Source organism: Gavia stellata, chromosome 24 (assembly GCF_030936135.1).
Source record: "Gavia stellata isolate bGavSte3 chromosome 24, bGavSte3.hap2, whole genome shotgun sequence".
In the NCBI taxonomy this organism is placed as follows: domain Eukaryota; kingdom Metazoa; phylum Chordata; class Aves; order Gaviiformes; family Gaviidae; genus Gavia; species Gavia stellata.
In genome coordinates this window covers 5,999,416-6,022,609 of record NC_082617.1, presented here as the reverse complement: position 1 = coordinate 6,022,609, position 23,194 = coordinate 5,999,416, and the positions used below count along the sequence as shown (strand labels likewise).

The window sequence follows — 23,194 nt, the reverse complement described above, 5'->3', positions numbered from 1 at the left end:
GCATCATGTGTGACACAGTGATATCAAGTCATGGTGCTCTTGCTGTAGTCTTAAACATAATAATTCTTAAACCAATAAATTGTTTTGCTTTGTATTGAATAATGTCAATCCTTTTCCTCTAGAATAATGAGATAGGTCATCCTTTTCCTCTAGAATCAGTAGAACAAGTAGTGTTTGCTTATGCTATTATTTTTTTCTTATTTAATATTGCTAATTTCTGGATACAGTTAATGATAGCATATTTGGGGTGGATTGAGTAAGCCAAATCTACTCACAAGCTTCAACAAAAGGGAAGGAACAATCTGTACATGTCCATGGCAGCTAATAAGGAACTAAACTTCTAAACTTAAACCGCAACAGGAAAGGCTTGGCTCAGGCATTTTAAAACAACGTGCCTGTGGTAAAAATAGTGAAACACTGGAATGGAGGCTGCTCAGAGACACTGTTCCTGGAGGTGCTTTTAAGAACAGATTACGTGAATGTTTGAAAAAGTACATGTAATGCTTTCCTGCCTTGGAGTGGGAAAGTAAACTAGGTGACTACTGAAGGTCCTTTTCACCCCTATGATTTTATGGTAATATAATAATATTTTATGGTAAAACAGACTCGCTGCTCTTCAAAAACCAGAAGGTCTTAACAGCACGGATAAATTCACACTACTTATTTTTCTAGTTATAATTAGTAAAGCTATTGAAGATGCAGTCCTCAATGATTCTGAAATTCTTTTTGTGGTATCACATGTGTGCTCACACAGTAAAATGATGTCTGCATGACACTTAAGACTCTCTGAAGTATCATATATTTTCAAATGACCTAGTTAAGTTACTGATAATGACTGAAAAAGTAATCTCTCTGTAAGTTTTTAACTTGTTTTGTTGGTGTAAAGATAAAAGCATTGAGTTTCACAATTTGCAGTTTCCTATCAAGCTTTGCATCACTGAAGTTTCAAACTACTTAGCAAATGGGATATTTTACGTGACAGGAGGATTCTGGTTAGATAACAATGCTAAATAAGAATTCAAATGCTATGCTGCATGGGGCAGGAACTGTGAACGCTTTTCTTTCATTACCCTTCCCCCTTCTGTATCACCATTGCTTTGGTAATTCATTTGCTCCCCTTGCATTCTTTCCCTCCTTTATTTCGCATTTATGCAATTTCTTCAATTTGATTTTCTCATCTGTCAGCAGAGGAAAACATTTTATGTGTGTCCTGATAGTTATTTTAGCATTAAATGGAACAGTTTAAAGGGTCTGCTAAGGAAGAAACATCTATATTGCTTAAATTGATGTCTGTAATCATTTGACTTTCAAATAACGTGACACGAAATGCAAATGGAGAAAGAAGAGAGTTGCCAACTATTACCATGTGGCATAGCAGATCTAGTAAATATAATCTATTATTAATCATGGTTATTGATTAGAATAAATCCCCTCCCTTCCTGAAGTTCTCAAGATAATGCATAATTCAGCAGTCTTTGTAAACTAACAATTTAGCTTTTGTGGCACACAGTAGCTGTGTACATAATCTTAAATATGAAATCATACCAACTGGATTTAAACCGTTAATTAAGATTACATTTTCATAATGTTTTAAGCATAAAATATAACATGTCTCTAATGCTATGCTATAGGTACCAGACCAGGCATCACTGCATAGCTTTTCCGCAAATACTCACACAGTGCAGCAGATTTTAGAAGAGGCTGCACGTTTACTGAAACTTCTCTGGAGAGTTTCCCTTCCACTGAAAGCTGTTCACGGTACTACTCATGGCACTCAGGTACTGTTATGTTTCATTTTGGGGTTTTTGGTTTTGTAACTGTTGTAATGTGTCAAGGAAGATGCACCAGTTAGGAACATGTCATTTGGGAAAATGTTTTGAAAATCACGACCCTAGGATGGCCAGTCTCTGGACACGAGGATTTAGTTAGCTCTCATCACTGAAGGCTAAGGCTGAATGTGTGCTGGCTTTCTATCCCGATCATATTGTATACCAGGGTGTTTATTTACAAAATACTTTATATTAAAGATGTATTCTGTATTCAGGAAACATAGACAGGTGGCAAACGTTCCATTTCAACAAGGAAAGCTTTGGACTGTCTGTTACGGAACCAAATTCAATTTGATTATGTATATATACTAGTAACAACAGAAACTTCAGCAACTTTGATGTAATCTGAGCTACAGATTCCTTTTACGTTTCTGATGCCTAAGCTGTAAAATAGGATGCTTTTTTAAAAATGTGACAAAACCTTGAGACAAGTTTTATAACATTTTAACTAAAAAGGATTGCGCTATGCAAATGAATGGAAATAAACTGAATGAGGAATGAATTATCTATACTGTCATAATGCCACCACTCAGTAATGAAACTGTTTCAAATTCTGGCTTTAAAATAAATCTAAAGTGTTTTCACTGAGGTTTTTGTATGTGTTTCTTAAGGGAGGCAGGATATTGCTGGAAAAAACCCAACTTCAGGAAAGTAAACATTTTATATATAATTTTAATAACAAACATTTTTGTTGTTATTTTCTAGCATCCTTAAATGTGTAAAATCACAAAAGCAGTAAGAATGAACTGTGCTGTCTAATATACTTCACTGATGTTTCAGTTCCCTGTTTGGGATGTCTTGAGAAGTGTGTCTACTTCCATTTTTATCCTTATGTGTATATTCTATATAGACAGCTATATGGTGGCCTGGATTGCAGTATCTGAACATATCATACACACGCTGAGGTCTTTCAGTGTATGTGTGATCCATCTAATGCTTTACTGTCATGCTGGTCTAAACCTTCTTGGTCTGGATCAGTCACTTCTGAAAATCGGACCTCAGTGTGTGGGGGATCTCAGTTCCCAGGACTGCACCTAAGCAGAATTTAATAGAATCTTTTCTACAGTTTGTTATCCAACATCCTGAGATCTTAAGGACATTAGATTGCTTCTGATGTCGTAAAGGCAGTATATGAAAGAATATCTCTTGAAGCTTGATGCTGAAAGATAGCGCGCACTCACTGCCTTCTCCTCAGCCCCACTGGAGTTGTGAGTAATCAGTTCTTCTGAAGAGCTAAATGCTAGCGTTGAATTCGAGAACATACTATTATTTAAGAAGTGGCACAAGAAAAATGTACAAGCTTAAGTTTGCATGAGGATCCAGATCAGTGATACTGGCAGACTACGTCAGGGCTACTCGTAGTCCTGTTTTAAAATACACTTTGTTGGAATTGGTGGTGAAAACTGAACCTTGAATAATGATGGTGTCAAATAACTTTGCACTAAAAGCATCCCAGTCATCTGTACAACGCCTTTCAGCCCTTTGGTATAGGCAGCATCAACTATTAACAGAACACCGGAGAAGGAAGCTGGAAGTTCTGAACCTGGCAGACAGAATACTTGCTGATCCCGTAGCACTGGCCTTCATTATATTCTCTAGTTGAGGGGAAATAAAAAAGAAGAGAGGAATGGAAATTTAAAAAAACAAAATAGGCACTGATGTTAAGACTTTTCTCAGACTAGCAGAAAAATTAATTGTGCTAAAAGCCAGCTAAGAATTGTAGTTGTCTCTTGGCAGATGTCATAGAACCATATGTCATTGGGGATGTGAATGTGGAAGGACGGGCACTCAGTGATGTTTCACTCCTTTAAGTTCATACTCTAAGGAAGCTTTGAGGGCTCTTGTACAAACGTATTTAGCAATTAACAATGTACAAAGAACTTTATATAATGCTTTAATATAATATTTTCTTCTCTCAATTTAGGATGAGGGAATGAAAGCAGAAATATTTAGATTACGTAAGAAACTGTCTGAGCAAGAGAAGAAGTTACATAGCACAGTGAAACGCTTGCACTCCACAAACCAGCTGAAGGAAAACATGGAGAAAGTCATCATTGACCAGTGTAAGTGTATGCTTTTTTACTGGTTCTTTTTTTATCTTTGTAGTCCGTGGCTACCTCTAAAGTTGGAGAAACAACAAAATGAATATAGGCACCTGTTCTTTTGCAGTTGCTCTGACTGGTGTTTCCTTCTGCGCACTCGCTTGGTAGTGACAAACAATTCATGAGGTTCAGGCTGTACAGAGCTGATGGAGCCTCATTCAGATGGAAAGAAGTTGCCCAACTACAAAAGGCTGCATAGAGTAACAGGAGAAGCGGTTCATGGTTTTACACAACCCACTGGTAATGTGGCAATCCATGCAGCTGCCACTAATTGCCACTAATTACTTGAGTTATTCCATTTCTGATATTGCTGTTCCACAATAGTTTTCTGTCCTACAACAGTTACTGACTGAGGCGAAGTTACTGTTGCTGTAGACCATTCCAGCCAAAGTTTTTGATGTTGTCCTTCTCAAAATTATGATTTTTGCCTCAGTCTTGATAAATGTGGAATTAGGCTTTTAGATTTTCTGAGGCGCTTGTCTGTTGGCGTGTATCGCACTAGATGATAGCTGAATACTGGGAAAAGCCAAAGCAGCAGCAAAGGAGATGTGTCAATGCTGTACACCAGACTGAGAAGTGCAAGAGAACAGGAGGCTCAGAAGAAGGGAAACAAAAGCTTACTATGAGTCATTTTTTAAAGAAAAAGTAGGACATGCTTTGAAATGATATTTTACCCTTAGCAGCCGTATCTAGCAAATTATGTGGAAACATGAAAACAAGTGGGGCATGGGCTATATTGGAGCTGTGTTAAGCCAGGTGACTGTTTTAAGAGATCCATCGCTCTTCTGTTTTACAGTTTAATCACTTATCAGAAGAGATTTGAATGGAGCTAACCTCTTCTCTACCTTCATGCTATGGCAATATGTGTATTGTGGGAGGAGGATTTAATTTTGTTCTTAAAAAAAAATATAAAATCTATCCTTACCTTCTCTTAAGAGGTGGGAGAAAATGACTCATTAGTCTATGCTGGAATGGCACTTGTATTGTCAGTAGTTCATCTAGACTGCACAATGTTACACATCATACAAAGTTATGAAAATGGCCATAATACTGTAAGTTACTCAAGTCATTTAAATGCAATGTAGAGAAATAAATGTTATTTTGCTCCATAGCCTGTTACTTTTATTTCTAAGGTACATGTACCTTCTGCCTGCAGATTTTTATATATTTTTTTAAGCATTTATGGGCTAGTTTTTGGTAACTTCTTTCAGAATTGTTGTATTAAATAATGTACAAGTTACTTATATTAAATCCAAAATTATGGTTTGGTCAGGTTTTAAAGAAAGATGAATAGCTCCGTTTGGGATTGTCATATAAAGAAAGATCAAAGCTATTCTATTATGTCTGTCCAAACAATATACCTGGGGTAGATTTACTGGTTTAGTTTGGTCAGTTCCTAGTTCCAGTGACATCTCAGACATACTGGGTCATTTCAGTAGGGCTGGGCAGAGTATAAATCAGCAGAGATTTTACCCATATGGCCAAAATGTTATCCCCACAGCCATTCCACCTACCCATACTTTCAACAAGAAAACAGTACATCTGCCCCTTATTTTGCTCACTCCTTTTCAGGGTGTTCAACCTCATCTGAACGAGGTCCTAATAAAATGAAGCCTGCATTTTCTGAAATCTCCTTAATGCAAAGCACTGCCTGGCTAGCAGCAGCCTCGCTATTAGTGTCACATCCTCTAAATTCTCTTCATGTACTGAATTTAATATTTTTGATTTAGAAAAATCTAGTTTGCCAGGTGAAATGAATTTACTAGTAGAGTTCTTTATGAGCAGAGAGCACTCTGCCACACAGAAAGACCTAGATAGGATTTTCTGTAAGTTTCATTGATGATGGGAATTATGGATGTCAAGTTACCTTTGCCTTAAAGAGCAATTTCAGAAATGTTTCTAAATTGCATCTGTACACAAATTCCTGACCAAGCATACAACAAAACTGGTGGATCATATGAAGCTGCTGGATTTTGTTTAGGATGCTTACACTTGTCTTTGTTATTTCTTCCTTTCTCCTTTTGCTAGTAAGAAAGCAAAGGCATCGCAGCGGGTGACCTTGCCTGCCTTCATTCTCCAAACAGCCTGTTAGCTGGCCACTCCACTGAGGATATTCAACTTTCCTCTGTTATTTAGTTGAGTGTTCCTAAATATATTTAGAGGCAGAGACTGGAACATTCTTGTGGCTCAGAGTCTTCTGTGTGCTTTCTCTGGCGAGAGAACTCATTGCTTCTAAACCTCATCTGAACCTCTGAACATGTAACAATGCAGTGCCAAATTGCAGTAATCTGCCAAGGGTATAATTATCTCATGACAGCTATACCCTTGGAGTTGTTTGGTTCTTATTATTGTAATGAAAAATCTTTATTATGGCTAAATTGTTTATTTTTGAGACTGGAATATTAAATTGGTACTTGTGAATGGTATTTTTCAGCAGTTATGGAGCTGACACAGATTAGAGAATCACATATTTAACCTGACATTTCTAAATATCAGTTTTGTTTAGAAGCATCCCCTCCTCCATTCACAGGTCTCGCGCTGTCCCCACAGAGGCAAACTAGCTGGATGAATAGCGAAAACTTGGAACCCTTCAGAGCAAGCCACTGACATCATTTCCCCTAAGCATATATAGGTTGCTTTGTCCTTGAACTGCTGGAGGAGCTGGCTGACATCTTCTGCCATCTGTCCTCTTCCCAGCCCGTCGTCCCCCGTAACTTCTCCCCTGCACCATTTTTCTCCCTCTCCTGCTAACCGCCCCCCGCCCAAGTAGGCTACCTAATAAATCAAATTGTAGTTACCTCATCCACCATCTCCCCTTACAATTAAACAGAAAGTCTTCCTTTGATGACTTAGATCGAGGGAACCAGGTCATCAGTATCGCAGGGGGCTGTTCATACCTGTGATATTAAATGTAGTGATGAGCTATATGTGTTTTCACATGTATCATTCTTGGTATGGTAGAAAAACTTTAAAAACATGTTTAGGTTTGAAAAGCGGATTATGTGCTAGCTGGAACATAGGCCAGGGGTAGGAAATGGCATTCTAGTGGTGGTCCTGCTTCGGACCAGCCCTGTGCTCCTGAGTAATTCCATCTGCTCTTCCCTGACTCTGTCTGCTTGTACAGCGTTGCCCCTTAATTTTGGGTAGTTGCAACTGTTTGTTGTTTGTCACATCAGCCTGAGCTTCTGAACAGGGCTCAGGAGGGAGTAGCGGGTCTGGATTTTGGTGAGCAGGAAAGTTGAAGTGGTGGTAGGGGTGTGTGTGATTGCCTGGTCGCTGCCATCGTGTAGATGTGAGTTCATACCTTGTTTAATATTTGGTCTTAAGACTTGAATACAGAGTATATAGAAAGACTGTGCAGTATTCTTTTTAATCTCCTCTCTCCTTCCAGTGGTTTTAACTCATGATGTCTTGAAGAAGGCTAGAGGAAACTTGGAAGTAAGTAAAATTTTTGCTTGCATTTAATTCCTTGGTATAAACTCATTAGAAATATGCATTGCTGTGTCAATAGTGTTTTGCAGAATTAGTCTGATTTGCTTTAGGTTTGCTACCTAACCGAGTTTGGTGACAGCAGTTTCGCATGATAAATATTCTGCAATGTTTGACGTTTAAATTAGAGTTTTATGACTGACCACATAAACAGCTAAACCCTCTCCTTTCTGATGCTTTCCCTAGATTAATATTCATGTCTGTCATCTTCTTCCAGTAGTTTATTTTCAGCAGATCACAGTCCAATAACCTGTCTACGGAGTAAGTTCACAAAAGGCACCCTTATTTAAAGCTTGTGTATGTGTTAGTAACTGGTGGTGCTTTTTTTAAAATATAGACCCAACAGGCAAAGCTTTTGCAAACAGCTATTTGCTAATGCAGTGTATTAAATTAGTTTGAGTGTTTAAGTAATCACTGTTCAGATTTGATTTCTCCCAGAAGGATGTAACACACTTCCTGACTCCTAAATCCCATCCTTCTCCTCACACCACTCCCCTCTGACTGAGTGTATGTTTCCCAGCGCCTCCTCAAAGTTCCCTCTAACCTTTTCCGTGAATCTCTTCTCCCTTACCCTCAGCAGCAGTGCCTTCTCGAACGCTTCCCTACGCAGCTGCTGTACTGTTGTCTCAGCCCTACCTGAGTTAGAAAGTGATGACTGAAAAAAAGTCTTCTGCTTACAGAAGTCTTACCACTTTAATTTAAAGATTTGCTGACCACAAAGCTCCTATTTGCAGATCTTTTTGCAGCATTAGGGCCCAGGGGTAGGGACAAATGGTGTGCATTTGAAGTACCGTAAAATAGTAATAATTACTGCTTTTCTAACCAGGTCCCAGCAGCTGAGAATCAAAAATCACCTTCCTATACCAGCAAAAAAAGGATTCTCTGAAGGAGAAAGGTCCACTAATAAAGGCTGGTCCTGTGACTGTTTGCTTCTTTATGCCTTACTATTTATTGATGTAAAAATGTTTGTTCTTTTAACAGAATCAGCCTTTGACCAAAAAAAGAAAAACAAAAAAAGAAATCTTTTGGTAAATAACTTATTTAACATTTTCTGTAATGTAAAAGATGGGGTTTTAATATTTATTACAGAAGCAAGGTACTGGAGGTAGTGAAGAAAAATCCAGATTTTTTTAAAGTTGGCTCATTTGAAATTTTATATTTGTACTTGTCATGTTATAAAACTATTTGTTGTTATATAGTCAAACAGGTCCTGAAAGAATCAAGAACGTGATTCACCTTCCAAACTGTTTCTCTACTGCTAAAAGAATGTAGATTAAAAAAAAAAACCTGCCAGTTGTCATTATTTTGTAGCAATATGAGAAATGTTCAATGTTTTAAAGCATTTTAAGCATTTCTGGAAGCAGCCTGATGCTGAGCTTTCTTATTGCCCTCTTAGAAACTTAGATTGATGTTAGGTCTGAAAATATTACTTAGAATCAGATAATTAAACTGAAAAATAATCACCAAAGTGTTTGTGTTGTTTTTTTTGAAACATCAGACTTGGAGCACTTACTGAACAAAGAAGCCACATTAGAGATTTTGTTTCCTGAGTTCAACTAAAACGATTCCAGTCCACGGCAGTGTTTGTAAGGTAGGGGAGAAGCACATGTCATGGCACGTGGGGGTGTTGGCAACTTGCTTTCAAGAAGCCATAGTTGAAAGACATCTTGCCCTTGGCAAAATGTTAGTGTCACCCTAAGTCCCCCCTCACCTGCCCTGAGATCTGCACAGAGAGGACAGAAGGGCACGTGAGGGGGACAGCCAGACAGTTTTGAAATCCATTTTTCTGCTGAAAACTCTGAAAAATCTTTCTTAAATTTAAAAACCTACAGTAATAGATTTATCTCCCACATTGATACATAAAATAGTGATATTTTGGCAAGGCCAGTGAACACCAGCATAAAACATGACTAGTTGTGCTCCCCTTGTGCTCTACTCACCTTGCCCGGTGCCTTTTCAGTTTTGCCGTCGGTTTGAGCTGCCTGAGCGCTCAGTGTCACAGCAGAGCTGACTACCTGCAACCTGCTCTCAAAGTGAACTGGGAAAATAGTTTAGTTTAACCCTACAACCATAATTTAAAGTGATTGTTTGTTACAGAAGTAGACTTTAGGTGCAATCATGGCTTTGCGTGAAATTAATTTAGTTCAATAAAGTGTGATTTATTCCCCGCCGCCCCCCCCCCCCAAGTTGATGATAACCTTGTTATACAAGATAACTTGCCTTTGCCATCCAAGAAGGTCAGCACCAGGTCTGGGAAATCCCAACACAGGCTTGTGGTTATAGTGGGTCCTTGGATATTGCACTCTAGAGAATAAGCAACATGTAGAAGCTAAGACAAGTCCAAATAGCTCCCCTTGTTTGTTCAAATTAGTTTCCCAACAGGTTGATGACATTCAGCTAACGCTGAATACCACAAAGACACTCTAAATTACTTTGCTGCTGAATTGCAGCTTGATATTAAATGGTCAGAGCTGTTGCATCCTCCCTTTGAGCAGAACTCTCCTCCTGAGTTCTGGGTGGTTGCCAGTACGATAGCTAGGTATCGCACAGGTCGCAGATGATCAGGTCCTTAGCACTGGTTAGTGGAATGGTCTGTCACATTCCGTACACCCCCCCCAACCATGGCACGTGTGAGCTTTTATTAAAGAACAACATAAAGCCATGCACTTTCAGGGTGCCTGTTCCTGCAGTCCCTGGTATGACCTGCTTTTTGCAAGTTCACAGCAAGGGGCCTTCTCTGAAGTATGAAAATGGATTTAATGGGAGGTCCCACAGCCTTCCTGGAGGTGTCCCGCTCTGAGAAACATTATGTGCCCTGGAGGTCCCAACCTGCAGACCTTACCTCAGTTGGCCTGAGCCTCCATCTCACGTTACGGCTGCTGAGCACTTGAACCTCTAGTCCATCAAGGGAGAGGAGAGCTCAATAATGAACTGTCCTCGGCTTCAGCTGACGGCAGGGGGAGGCAAACTCGTTTCTCTGGATTAGAGGAAAGATGCCAGAAAAATTGGAAAAGTTAAAAATAAACCTTGCGAATTGAAAAAGGGGGAGGTAAGCATGCAGTCAAACTTGTTCTTCAGTCTCTTCACACATTATTGTCCTCACAGCTCACTAAAAACGTCAAGTTAATTTTACTAAGTAGCTAAATTATAGACACTCAGATATAATCAGAATCTGCTATACATTTCAACTTTCAGAATTAATCATCCTACGTTTTTGAGTTATAACACCTGAAGGAAACAGCTGTATATCTATATATAGTACACCCATGTCTCTTGGTTGTCTTGCAGCCTTCTCCCCCCATCTGTACTTAAATAAATAAATCAAACGTTTCCCTTTCCTGAGATGATTTGGCACTTACTTAATGGTCCCTGCTGTGCCCTCGCAGAGCTCTTCTCCTGACCCCTTTTTCCTTCTGATCAGCTCCGACTGCTGTATCCAGTTCGCAGCAGAGCATGCGCCTGTGCGTCTGCTGGGCAGGTCAGGGGACATAGTCACTGCTGAGATTTGGTTAACTGGGGGAAAAAAAGATGTAGTATATCATTACCTCTTGAAAAACATGATCCTGCGAGATCAAAGTATTTCATCTTAATGAGAAGTGCCTCTTAAACACACACAATTTACTGGGCCAGTTTAAAAATAATTAAAAAAAAAAAAAGAAAAAAGCTTGCCTGACAGAGGGCTGCAGACGACAGAGCTTATGGAGTGTTAAACTTTGTTCCCATTACACAAAATTAAATTTTCCTTTAAAAAGAATTAGGCAGGAGAAAAATAAGCAGCGTAAGCAAATGGAATTAAAGGAGGGGCTCATTTGCTTTGTGAGTTCCTGCCTGTACTTCCATTATATGTGCAAGGTGATTTGAAACGTTACTGAGAGAGTTGTTCAGGAGTGAGCGTTCGCGTAGGCGAGGGGAGACCTGCGGGGCTGTTGTCTTTACCTGTGACCTTGAACCTCTCTGCCCTTTTCCCAGGCCCGCAGGCAGTAGGCAGGCTGTGGTCTTTCTTACAGGATGCTGAAGGGCAGCTGAGATTAAGGAGAAAAAAAAAAAAAAAAAAAAAGAGGCAGCTTTTTCCTTCTCTTTAGGCCCCCTGTAGCAGGTGCAGCTACAGAGAAGCACTGGATAAAGGAAATATTTAGTGCCGTTGGGGCAGAGCAGTGCGTTACAGATACACACCAGTGCCTGGTGCTGCCGCCAGCCCCGAGCCAGAGCCACCCCTCCGGGGCAGCACGGCTGGGAGACCGCGGTCACAGCTTAAGAACAACGTTATAATTACCTCTGCTAAAGAGAACAAATAGAAATAATAGTCAAAAATCACAGGTGGTTGGTTGTATTAAAAATAAATCAATGCTAATGCATTCAAGCATTTAAAAACAAAAGCGCAGCAAATCTTTGTGGTATTTTAATCTCGACAAAAGCTGCCAGTTCCATTTTTGCGAGGGAGCCGATGAGGCTGTGGGGGATGCCGTCTGCCGGGGTGGAGAGGGAACGGCTCCTCACCGGGCTCCTGGGAGGGGGACGGGGTTGTTGTTATGGGGAGGGGGCAGAGCACTCGCCCCCAGCTGCGTCCTGCAAAGCCGAGCAGAGGGGAACGCGCCCTCTTTACATCTCGGGTTTATTTTAAACATGCCTGAACTAGACAGAGAGCAACTCCTGTCAGCACTTCCAACGTCAACAGAAATGACAATATGGGAAGAGAAATATAAAAAGAAAGCGGCAACACTCTTCGGAATTCTATTGACACTAAAATCCCAATTTAAAGGCAGCCCAAGCCCCACCCCTGGTCACCCACGGACACAGGCTGTGTGCAGCTGGGGGCACCCAGAGCCTTTCCACCCTGGGCAGGGGTGGGCTGTGGGTTAAAGTGTTGACCTGGAAGCAGCCGCATGGCTCTGCTGTGAGCGCCTGCAAGGTCAAACCACTCTAGCCCATGCTACTGCGCGTATTAAAGCCCTTTGATGCACCCCAGCACCCACTTCTAGGTGGCTGTGCACAGACATTTGTACCTCTGGGCGCGGGTTCCGCTGCTGGTGGAGGGGTTTTGGCCTCTGGACATTGCAAACACACGCAGCCGAGCACAGCGTGTCACAGGCAGTGTCGCACTGGGGGTGCCGCGCTCCCTCTGGGCTCTGCAGGCTGATGAACTCCAGCATTAACCTTTACATATGGGCAGTGCGCTGTGCAAAGCCTGGCACGCTGGTCTCATTTTCACCTCTGCAACAACTTGGAAAAAAAGCTGCTTGAATAGCAGGGATACCCCCCGTACATTTCTCCCCCCTCCCTTTCCCCTCCTGACCTCGTCCCTCTCCACCCTGGCTCCCCAGGTCCATTTTTGAGCCTTTCTGGGACAGCCACTAGATGGCAAAAGCAAGTTATGCTGGCAGAGAAGCGGGGCCACGGCTTCGGGAGCCGGGTTTGGATGAAGCCGTGCAGAGCCCACCAAGTACCTGCGGCTGCCAAGCCTCCGGCACGAAGCCGCTGCTCTGGGTTTGCGCTCCTGCTCATCTCATACGTCTCCCGCTTGCAAGAAACTGAAATAAACCCAAACACGCCTTGCCGGATCGGGCCAGGGCTCATTACTGGGAATGACATTAAAAGGATGAGATTTGGAGCCAGGGCTTACTGACCTTATTACTCAAAGGAAAAAAAAACCAAACAGTCTTAAAATGTGCCCAACATTGAATCATAATGATGCAGAAGCCACTGGCATTACTGTCAAGGTGCGATTACCAGCACGTTTAGTGCTTGCTGAAGTTGTGGTGCCGCTCCCCTTGAGGTAAGCCACCCAGGCCCTGCTCAGGGACTTCACCTTCCAGAGAAAGCGCTCAAGGGTGCCCCACCCTCGGCAGAGCAGGGTGCCACAGGCAGCCTAGCACCCAGCCACCCACCCCTGCTCACAACCACAGCCCCGCTGGGTTGATGGGCCAAACCCTTCACTCTCCAGGGTGAAGCAAAAGCAAACCAAACCCTGCCTGCTCCTAAAATGCCATTTTTCTCCACCACTATGTTTGACACTGAACCCACAGCTCAGCATCTGGGTTTCAGCCTAGGCATTGACCACGGCGCACCGCTCCGGAGGGAAGTGCTGCCGGAGAAGGGCAGTGGGCTGCTGCCTCTCCTGCCATCCTGCAGTGAATCATTCAGATTTAGCAGGGGGCGAAGCACGCGGGCACGGGGAAGGAGCCTGGTCACTCGCTTGATGCCTTTTTGCAGAGGGAAAGGCTGTAGCATCTGTTTGCAGCAAATAGCCCTTGCAGGGCGGAGAGGCTGCATCCATCCTCCGGCTTCTCCAGGCTGCAGAGCAACTGGCAAGAAGTGGGGGAAACAAAGGCTGCTCTGGGGCTGGTGACTAGAAAGATTTCAAGTCACTTCAGTGGCCCATTCCCACCTTTCTGTCCCCCTCCTCACCATCCTCCCACACCTAAAATCTGTAATTTGCACGGCTCTCTCCTGGTGCCAGAGAAGCAGCACAAGATCTAACTTTGAGCATCAACGGGGAGTTGCAACACGTCTTGGCGAACCAGCAAATGGAAAGCGATAAATAAACCAACAAATAACCCCTTTTCCTACCTACCCACCCAGGAAGTCACTCCTCTAATAAGTGCCCAACACCACAAAATCAAGCCCTCGCCCACCTCCTCAGGCAGCTCTGGGCTCTCCCTGTCCCTCCCGGGGCTACGGACCCGCTGCTGCGCCTGCCCCCTCCTGCACTCAGACCTGCTGCTCCACACTCAGCAACCACAAAATCTTTAATTTTTTAATTGACCCCTCTTGCAAAAAGCTCTGCATGCCTATTTTTTATGTATTTCCCTTGTAATTTCTTTAGAAAGATCCCTGTTACGATATTTTTTGTCTCCCTCCTTACCCCCCAGCCCCGTTGGAGGAATCTACTTGGGTAATTTGTTGAAGCGGGGTGCTAGGACATGCATTATGCATTAGATGCAATCTTTATTTTTGCACTCCACTGTGTGCATTCTCAAACAGGAATGGCATCGGAGTGCCTGCATGCAAAACGCATATTAGCAGCTCAAAAAAAAAAGGAAAAAAGAAAATGCCCATTTATTTAAAGGAAAGCAAAAAAAAAAAAACCCTCCACTCTTTCAAGCTGTTGTAGCTGGGATTGCTCAGAGCAGCTAAACAGCAAGAGCAGTCAAGTTGCTCCCACTTACACTCTGCTGTTGAATAAACTGGCTCAGAGCTGCTGTGCTCAGCGCGACACGTGCAGAGAGTGTCGATGGTGAGCCCAGCGGAGGTCACTGCGCGACACCGCCGCACACACCCGCAGCGATGGAGCTCAGGTGGCACGTACCCTCTCCTAGGAGGAGGCTCACTCTCCATCCCTCCTGGTATCTATACATATATCCCTCCTGGTATCTATACGTATATATACACACATATACACGTGTGCACTTGCATTTTTGAGCCCATTCTTTCTTGCTGCCAGAGATAAATAAAGCCTGTATTAGCCACTACTGCTGACGTGTTTTGTGCCGCAACGGCTTTCAGAGCACGTCACGGAGCCAACCCCTTTTGGGCCAAACCCCAAAGGCCACGTTCACCAAGGCTTTGAGCCATTTTGCCAGATCTGCCCTTATTAATGCACCTCTCCCCGCAACACCACCACCCCACCACCCCCCCCCTTTACCTTCTCCTGCCGGTTACACTGGGAGCAGATGGTTTGCGGCACAGTGGGGACATGGTAGGAGCTGGTGACACTGGACGGTCAAATGACTAAGGATACGTGCTGCTAAGGATCGTGTCAAAAGCCTTTGGGCTAAATGCGTGAAGCAGAACCACACAAAAAAGATGCAGAAAATTCATAGACCATCAAAACTACACCCCCCCACCCCCCCCCAGTATTTCGTGCTTGGAGATCATCTACTATCATTTTAGATCAATAAGGTGCGTACCTCATTTTAAAGCCCATTTAAAATGCAGTTGCACCACTGATGTCCCTACCAACCTCCGCCGCAGCGCAGCCCTCAGGACCTCTGTCACCTCCCTTGCCCAGGGCCACAGCAGCCGCGGTGGGCAGGGGGGTTCTCCTCCAGCCCCCCAGGATGGGCTATGGCCAGCACCGGGTCACCCTGCTCCGGGAGGAGGGTGAAACCTCCTGCGCTGCTGGCCACGGCCGCCCGAAATGGCTGGAGGTCTTTTAATCCCAAGAAGAGCATGAGGAGAGGAAAAGAATCAGAAAGTGGCCCCAAAAAGGAATAAAGGGGAAAAAATAATGGCAGAGAATGAATAAGAGGGAGAGAAAGAGGGCACGTGGAAAGGGAAAAGGAACAGGATAAAATGGGACCAGGATGTAAGGCCAATTATTTTTGATTCTTTGGCTTAGGGGCTAATTTATTACAGCAGTAAATCATGCTTAAGATAGGTAATACAGCGGCCAGAGCCTGGACATTATTTAGGCAGCGTAATCATGATATTAATGCTCAGAAAAGTGGAAAATTTTAACTACCTACAGGCCACGTCCCACTTTTTACGGTCTCCCTTTCTGTTCTGCGTGAAGAAATACTGCACTTTCCCAGAGCGATGGGGCTTCATGTGGGGGCAGAAGGGTTTTGTGGAAAGGCATAGGGTTGGGATTCCTTATCTCAACATCCCTCCCTGGAAGGTGTGAGCGGGGCTCGGGCTGCAACACCACGTTTCCCTCTCCCCCTGCCCCTATGCGCTGGTGCTGGGATGCGCCCACCCACACGTTAACCCCAGCAGCCGCTCGCGCACCCGCCGGGGCAGATATAAAGATGTAAGAAAAAAAAAAGACATATGCTAGCTGGTCTGTGTCCCACACCCACACACAGGTGAAGGGAAGGTGGTGATACGAGAGCTTCAGCTGTGATTTCTGGGGTGGAGATCAGCTGTATAAATGAACTAGGTGAGGCTGAGCCTTTCATCACACCTCCACAGCATATCTCGGTTGACAGGGAAAAATCTTTACGCTATATAAAGATGGTGTATATATAGAAAGAAACTTTCTAGGGGTTAGAAGAGGCAAGATGGTTTGTTACAGATACCGGGAAGCGCAGGAGCTGCCCCATCCCCGCAGCCCTCCTCCACCCGCTTGCGGTTCAGCGGGGAGAAGCGCACCGAAGCAGCAGTTCCTTAAAGGCTTCATTGAGATATCCGCACTACACAGGGCCAGTGCGACTCAGAAATCGCGCCCTGACGCTTTGCCTGGCTCTGCACCGATCTGAGGGGTGCCGTGGCCGTCCTCTGCCCCTCTCCCCCCACCCCGGCTGCAGCGTGACCTGGCGCGAGCACCCCACAGCTCCCGCGAGATGCGGTGGGGGCAGGCTCAGCTCTGAGCCGTGCTAGCCCCCAAGGCAGCAAGGGATGTCGGCAGCCTTGAAAAATGATGTCAAAGACGTGAAAAGCCAACCTGCTTTGCCTCAAGTCATCACAGCAAATTACGCATTCTCCAGCAGTCATATAGTACGAAATTAAATAACCCCATTGTGCGCCAATCTTGCTGCAAACGGGAGAGGCAAGTTCTCCGCTTCCCCAGAGCATAATTTGAGCCCATTTTCTCGTGATTTCCCTCCAGCGTCACTCACGGTGAAATCCACGTTGTGATCCTAAGGTACTATTTAGCAAACAGATACAACAGCATCCCCTTGCAGCTCAGCGTTAAACTCACAGGTCCTGCAGCCCTCCCCATGTTCTCCTGCCCTCGAGGCATGAAAATAATGGAGAAGGAGATTGTACCATCCCACCAACCCACACCAGTCTTGCCTGTGGTACACACTGGTGCTCTGACAGTCTCCGTCAGTATTCCGCTTGCCTAAGGCCACGGCAGGATTTTTTTTTTTTGTAGATGGGAATATATTTAAGAAATGTGTTTACTTATATCCCGTAAAAGCACAATAAGCTTATCTCCAGACACTGCATTAAAGAAATACTGAGATTTTGAAAGTTACTTTGTTCTAAAACTCCTCCAGGCAGAAAAGATACTAAAAAATAGCAAGCCACTGGTGGTTAGGGAAAAAAAAGAACCACATGGTTATAATTTCACTCGATGGCCTATCCCTAACAGAGCAACACACAAAATGCACGTGTGGAATAATAAGTTAAAATATCTTGGAGAAAGCTATTAATTTAGAACAATGGTAAATAAGGGTTGATGGGGACAGCGGAGGTGTTTTCAAGTGCGGTTCGTGTTATTGAGTCCACCAGATGTCAGATTGGCACTTAAAAGCCTAAGGTGGTTTGAAATGCAGTACAGATTGTCTCGCATTTGATCTTCTAAACCTGTCTCCATCCATCATCGTCAGCAACTGTCAAGATAACAGGGGACAAGTTTTGATTGGAGCCTGATTGTTTTCTGTTGGTGTAAGGGCAGAGATGCATACGGTCCCGAAACCTGACATTTCTACCTCTTCTGCTAGAAAAATGTGACTTTAAGCAGAAACAGGGCTAACTCTCACCCCAAAACCAATTTGTTTGATGGAATTCAGCCTGCAGAACAGGAACGATACTTGTATTTATGTCCGCTTGAATGCGGGCGTGCATGTACCTGCTCCTTGATTGTTTTTAGTTACCTCTGATGATAATGCAGAGAGAAAGATCAATATGAAGTGATTTGGCCTGGTAACCTCCACAAACAGTGCAGAATTTGCACTGAGACTTGACACAGGGAAACTGAGAAACACCATGAAAATTTTATGCAGTCAGAGAAGCTTTGTAATGATCTGCTCTCCGTAGACCCTCAAGGTCTCTTGCATTGTGCTGATTTTCTCTGCGGGCTCCGCTTTTCAGGAGTGATTTTGCAGCTCCTGGCCGAGTTTGTCAGCAGTGCCCTACCTGCTGATGCGTCCCCGGGGAGACCTCTCGGCAGCAACCCCAGCGAGACCAAGAGTGGAGTCTCACCAGCCACCTCCACACCGCATGAAGAGGTGAACCCTGGAGCTTCTCTAGCCTAAATACATCCTCTGCCCTTCAAAGGCCTGGGCCATCCCGCGCTGCAGCGAGCGGCCACCCTCGGCATTGCATGGCCATCACCCTTGACGCAGCGCCTTCACCAGAGGCTGCAGCCGCCAAGCCTACCTGACTTGAAATTTCTACAGAAACCATGCACTTTGCCTCAACGCAAATTGCAAAGAACCACTGTCTTGTGAAAGAGAGCAAGAGCAGATTCCAGCCTGCAGAAAAACGAAGCTTTACAGCGGCACCCGTTTTGGGGTGGGGGACCTGCTCAGCCCACCATGCCCGTTAGCTTGCACAGCGCTAGCGCGTAGCTGTGGGAGCCTCTCGGGACCTTGGCTTGGCTCCCGCCCCAGGGAACCCCACCAGCTCCTGGGGATCAGTTGCGTGAGTGATGGCAACAGGATTTGGCTCAAGACACCATAGTAATATGGTATCGATTAAAGGTTTTATTAGCATGAGCTTGTGTGGCAATTGCATCGCTTACAAGTGCCAGTAAAACACTTACACCATGCTATTAACCAGCCTATATATGCCACATCACTCTTCTGTGAAATACTTCATAAAGTGTTCTAAATATTTCTGTCATCTTTTTTTCCTTGTACCTCTCGGCTATAAAACCAGGCTGGGTTTAACAGCTGAGAGCTCAGCTGAACAGAGCTTGCTGGGAGGGGGAAGCCACCTTCACTTTTTCACTTACTCCGTGATCTTAAAAAAATTCCTATCTGTGAAAACATGAAATGGAGTAAAACTATGCAATGTGCTCTCCTGTGCAAAAATAGGCAATCCAAAGTGATCCTGTGATTCCTCATGAGCCCGACGGTAAAAGTCTAGCGTCCCTGTTTATGGCCGGTGTTTTGGTAAGCCTTTGACTTCACTGGTTTCACAGAGCGAGGCAGAGGATGCTCCTGGCAAACTTGGTTTTAAGTCTATTCTTACTGAAGACTCCAAAGGACCGGTTCGAATGCATGTGTGTCTAGCAACAGGAGGACCCATCTCCAGCAGTGATGGGAACTGTCTACAGAACGTCAGGGAAACAGGCCAAAAAACCACCCCCCCAAAACCAGCCCAGTGCCGAGACACACGCAATCGAGCTGAGCTCTTCCCAGCATTCATCAGATGAGCACTTAATTTTTGGAGAGTCTAGGAATGAAAAACCCAAAACCCAACCTAAGGTCAGTCAAAGCAATCTGGCTTGTTCCTGAGGGCCAAGGAAGGAATTCACATTCGGACAGAACAGGCTCACTTTAGCATAAACCTCAGCCAGGATGTTTTTCTGGTGACGTGGGAAAAGATTGGCATGTGGTGACTCCAGAACCTCTTGAGAAAGGCGAAGGGCTGGCAATGAGCATAATGCAGCTGGGCATTAGACGGCCCCCGTTACTGCCAGGTAAACCCCACAACCAGCTCTGCGGTGGTGGTGACGTCAAGACCTGCCCTGACCTCCTCGCCTTCTCTGACGGCAGGCTTTTGGCGTGGCAGAGGGCCAAGGAGAGACACGGTCCTCCCCAGAAAGCTTTTGAATACACAGGCCGAGGGACTTGAGTCAAACAGGCTCAGCCCTTGGCTGAGGTTTCTGGTCAGGAGGACAGACACACGGACACCTATCACGTCCTGTAGTGCACGTGCAACGCGACCAGGGCTGCAGAGAGCATCATCTGTGGGTGTGAGCGACGCAGGTGTCCTGCACCAAGCTTTCCCCCTTCGGACCTTCGCACCCTCCCCGGCCTGTTTTGCCTGAAGTTGAGACATATCTTTTCCAAAGAACCAATTTCAAAACACGTCCTTTTCCTAAACTTGGACTACTGCTCCTAGTGTGTTGCTTTAACTATCTTTTCTTTTTTTTTAATTTTTTTTTGTCCCTTCAGGAACTGACACAGTTGAGAGAGCAGAGAAATTAAACTGTGCAGGACTGCCTCCTGCATTGATAGACTCAGATTCTTATTCACACAGAGACTTAAAAAAAAAAAAGAAAAAATCATTGGGATATGTCTTTGCTCAGAAATCTGTATTCCATTAACTCTGGCATAAGGCACAATGCAAACCAGAAGAAAGAGAAACTCACACCAGTGGGTAGCTAGAAAACAGAGGCAGAGTAAATTAGCATACACGGTGTGCAAAGCGAACAGAGGACTTCGACTCATACAAAATGATCCTGATGGGAGGAACAGTCAATCCCTCCTCAGAGCTGCAATAAAAGCCGTTGGCCAAGAGGGTCTGTGCGAATTTGGTAGCAGAGATAAGAAGGATCCAAACTCCAGCGAGCATCACTTTCTTGCAATTGATTAGCTGCTCTACTTGAAGCTGGAAAACATGTGCACCACGCTTGGAAAAATAAGAGTTGAGAGCACCCTGACAGCAAACCACCATGCACAGACATCTGAAGGAAAGCTGGTAAACAAGAAAGTGACAATAATCCCATTATACAGCAACAAAAAGTTTGTTTCTGTCCCTCAAAGGGAAGACCTAGGCAGAAAGCAGAGCAGGGTCCACCCAGACCTGGCAAGACGCTGGCTCCCAGGCGGCTCCGGTTATGGGGGCTGGAAAGCTCAGCACCAGGAGGGGCTGCAGGAGCAGCCCCAAGAAAGGAGCGTGCCAAACCCTGCTCAGCGGTAATTACCAGCCTCGCTGGCTCCGGCCCCTGAGAGCTGCTGGGCATCGCGCCCGGCATGGGCATGCAGCACCGCTGGGATGGGGGAATTAAACCACAGCTCTCCAGCTCCTCTGGACATGGCACGAGCAGCATGCGAAATCCCTCACGCAGCAAGCGGAGCACGGCGCTTCCCAGGGAGGCCTTTTGGCAAAGCTAAATTGATACCCCCTCCTCACTTCATCCAGGAACGAGAGCCTACCTCCCTCTGGATGCTGAATCCCCCCAGCCGGATGAGCACGATTGGAAAATAACAGGTAGGCAGGTGGCAAACCAGGACGATTGCTAATGATTTGGCTGCGCACAGCTACCGGTTGTGCTCACAGCCAGCCCGCCCCAAAGCCTGCCGGCAGCAAGGGGCCCCCCTCTGCCCCCCACAACTCTCCACCTGTTAGTTCATGTTGGTACCAGCGTTAGCGCCGAGGAAGATGATGCTTATCTTCGCACGGCCCCGCATGGTGCCTGGCACAAGGGTAGCTCAGCAGCGCCAGGGGCTCTGGGCACGGCCAACGGGTGATGACAAGTTCACCTGCTGCGGCAGCCGACGGGTGTTACAGCTGGGACCCCAGGCAGGTCTTGGTCCCCCCCAACCAAAGCAGCGACCTGTGGGGACCAACTGACATTTGCCGTAGAAAATAACCCTTATTTTCTCAACGTGATGCCCTAGGTTGAAAGCATCGCCCCACCAGCACCGACACTAACGAAGGACTGTCTCCCATGGATTTGTGTCTTAGGGCAAACTGCAAGATCTGATTGAAGCTTTTCCCACAGCTGGGACATTCATAAACACCTTTCCCACATGGACATGTTGGGATCTAATGAACAGCTGAGCTTGTGGGGCTGCTCTTTCTTCAGCTGAGCCATAAATATTATGTATTTCTGCAGCAGGACTCTGTTTCCCCAGCATTGGTCAGGTACAACGACACACAGTATTTGCACAGCAAGGTGCAGAGCAAAAGGAGGAGGTTGCAGTGCTAGGGAGAGGGGAGAAAGGGAGGTATAAGGTGGTGGAAAAGCAGCATGGGGGGCTCTCAATGCCCATGCTGGATTCTAGCATGAAGTAATTTTAATGCTAAGGCAAGGTACCAGTTTGCAGATGTGCACCGTGATTTGTTCATACACGTTAATGAAAACGTATTTGGGACATCTCTGTCAAATTGGGTTGAAAACCAGAAAAGCAATTAAGATGTGTGTGTATACACGTACAGACTGATCATGTCAGCCTGTTTCCTAGTGACACCTGGCTGAAAGAGATACTTAAAAAAAAGATATTCCCCCAAGGTATTGCAGAGTACACCTTCCCTGTTAACAAGTTCCCTTCATGTGCAGCGCATAAGGCTTATAGCACTTCGATGAAGTTCTGCACAGGGGTGAATTTCACCAGAAAAGGAAGGAGGAAAGAAATATTGCGGATCCCAGCAAGACTCTTGCAGCCCCAGCAGCTCTTGTGGGAGCCCTGTCAGAGACTAGCCAGAAAGTAAGACCGGCACGCAAGCCAAATGGCACAGTTTCTAGTGGTCCACACAGGCAGAGGTGATTATGTGATGCATGCACGGATCTTTCCAGCTGGAGGTCTTTTAAACACATAGAAAATAATGTCAGAATCATAGGACTGCAATCTTTAAATTATATTCAAAAAAGATGCTCAAAGCATATATCATTGAATTATGAACAGCTTTGGCAGCTTTATTGATGATGTTGAATCTGGTTGACAGATGCATTTACACTGCATAAGCATTTGAGATGCTAGAGTAATTGCTTATTAGTCTTGTTGTGAGGCAAAACACCAGATTGAAATAAATAGGAGCTCATGAACACAGAATTTTGCTGCCTCTTTGATTATTTTTTCAAGCTAACCATCTGCTAAGCATCTGGGATTCTTAGAATCCAAGATCCATACCACACACAGGTGGGAATTAAAAAATACAAATAGAAGGAACTTAAGAACCCAAACAAACTATAAGATAAAATTGTCCAAAATGACTAAGGAGTTTCTTTCCTAGCTCGCATACAAATGTAGGAAGGTGGGTTCTTGCAGGACACCCTATGCACCGAGCAGATGCATAGCCAAACAGCTGCGTCCGCTTCAGGCACTAGTGCTCTTCAACACGTGCCAGGGCCGAAAAACGGTCTGTAGCGTACCCCAAGGTGGGGCATGGAGGGACTGCAGAGAAGCAGCCGAGCAGGGTACTTGGCAGCAG

At 44.9% G+C, this 23,194-nt stretch overlaps 1 protein-coding gene across 1 annotated transcript in view; it reads left to right on the top strand.

The window, feature by feature from the left end:
* The window catches only part of CDK5RAP2 (CDK5 regulatory subunit associated protein 2), an 83,634-nt gene extending 74,900 nt beyond the window's left edge, over positions 1 to 8,734 (top strand). Inside the window, exons 36-39 of the mRNA XM_059828637.1 lie at positions 1,632 to 1,778; positions 3,754 to 3,892; positions 7,323 to 7,369; positions 8,247 to 8,734. Of these exons, the coding sequence (XP_059684620.1) occupies positions 1,632 to 1,778; positions 3,754 to 3,892; positions 7,323 to 7,369; positions 8,247 to 8,306 (393 nt within the window). The 3' untranslated portion in view covers positions 8,307 to 8,734. The remainder of the gene's footprint in view (positions 1 to 1,631; positions 1,779 to 3,753; positions 3,893 to 7,322; positions 7,370 to 8,246) is intronic.
* The last annotated feature ends 14,460 nt before the right edge of the window (positions 8,735 to 23,194 follow it).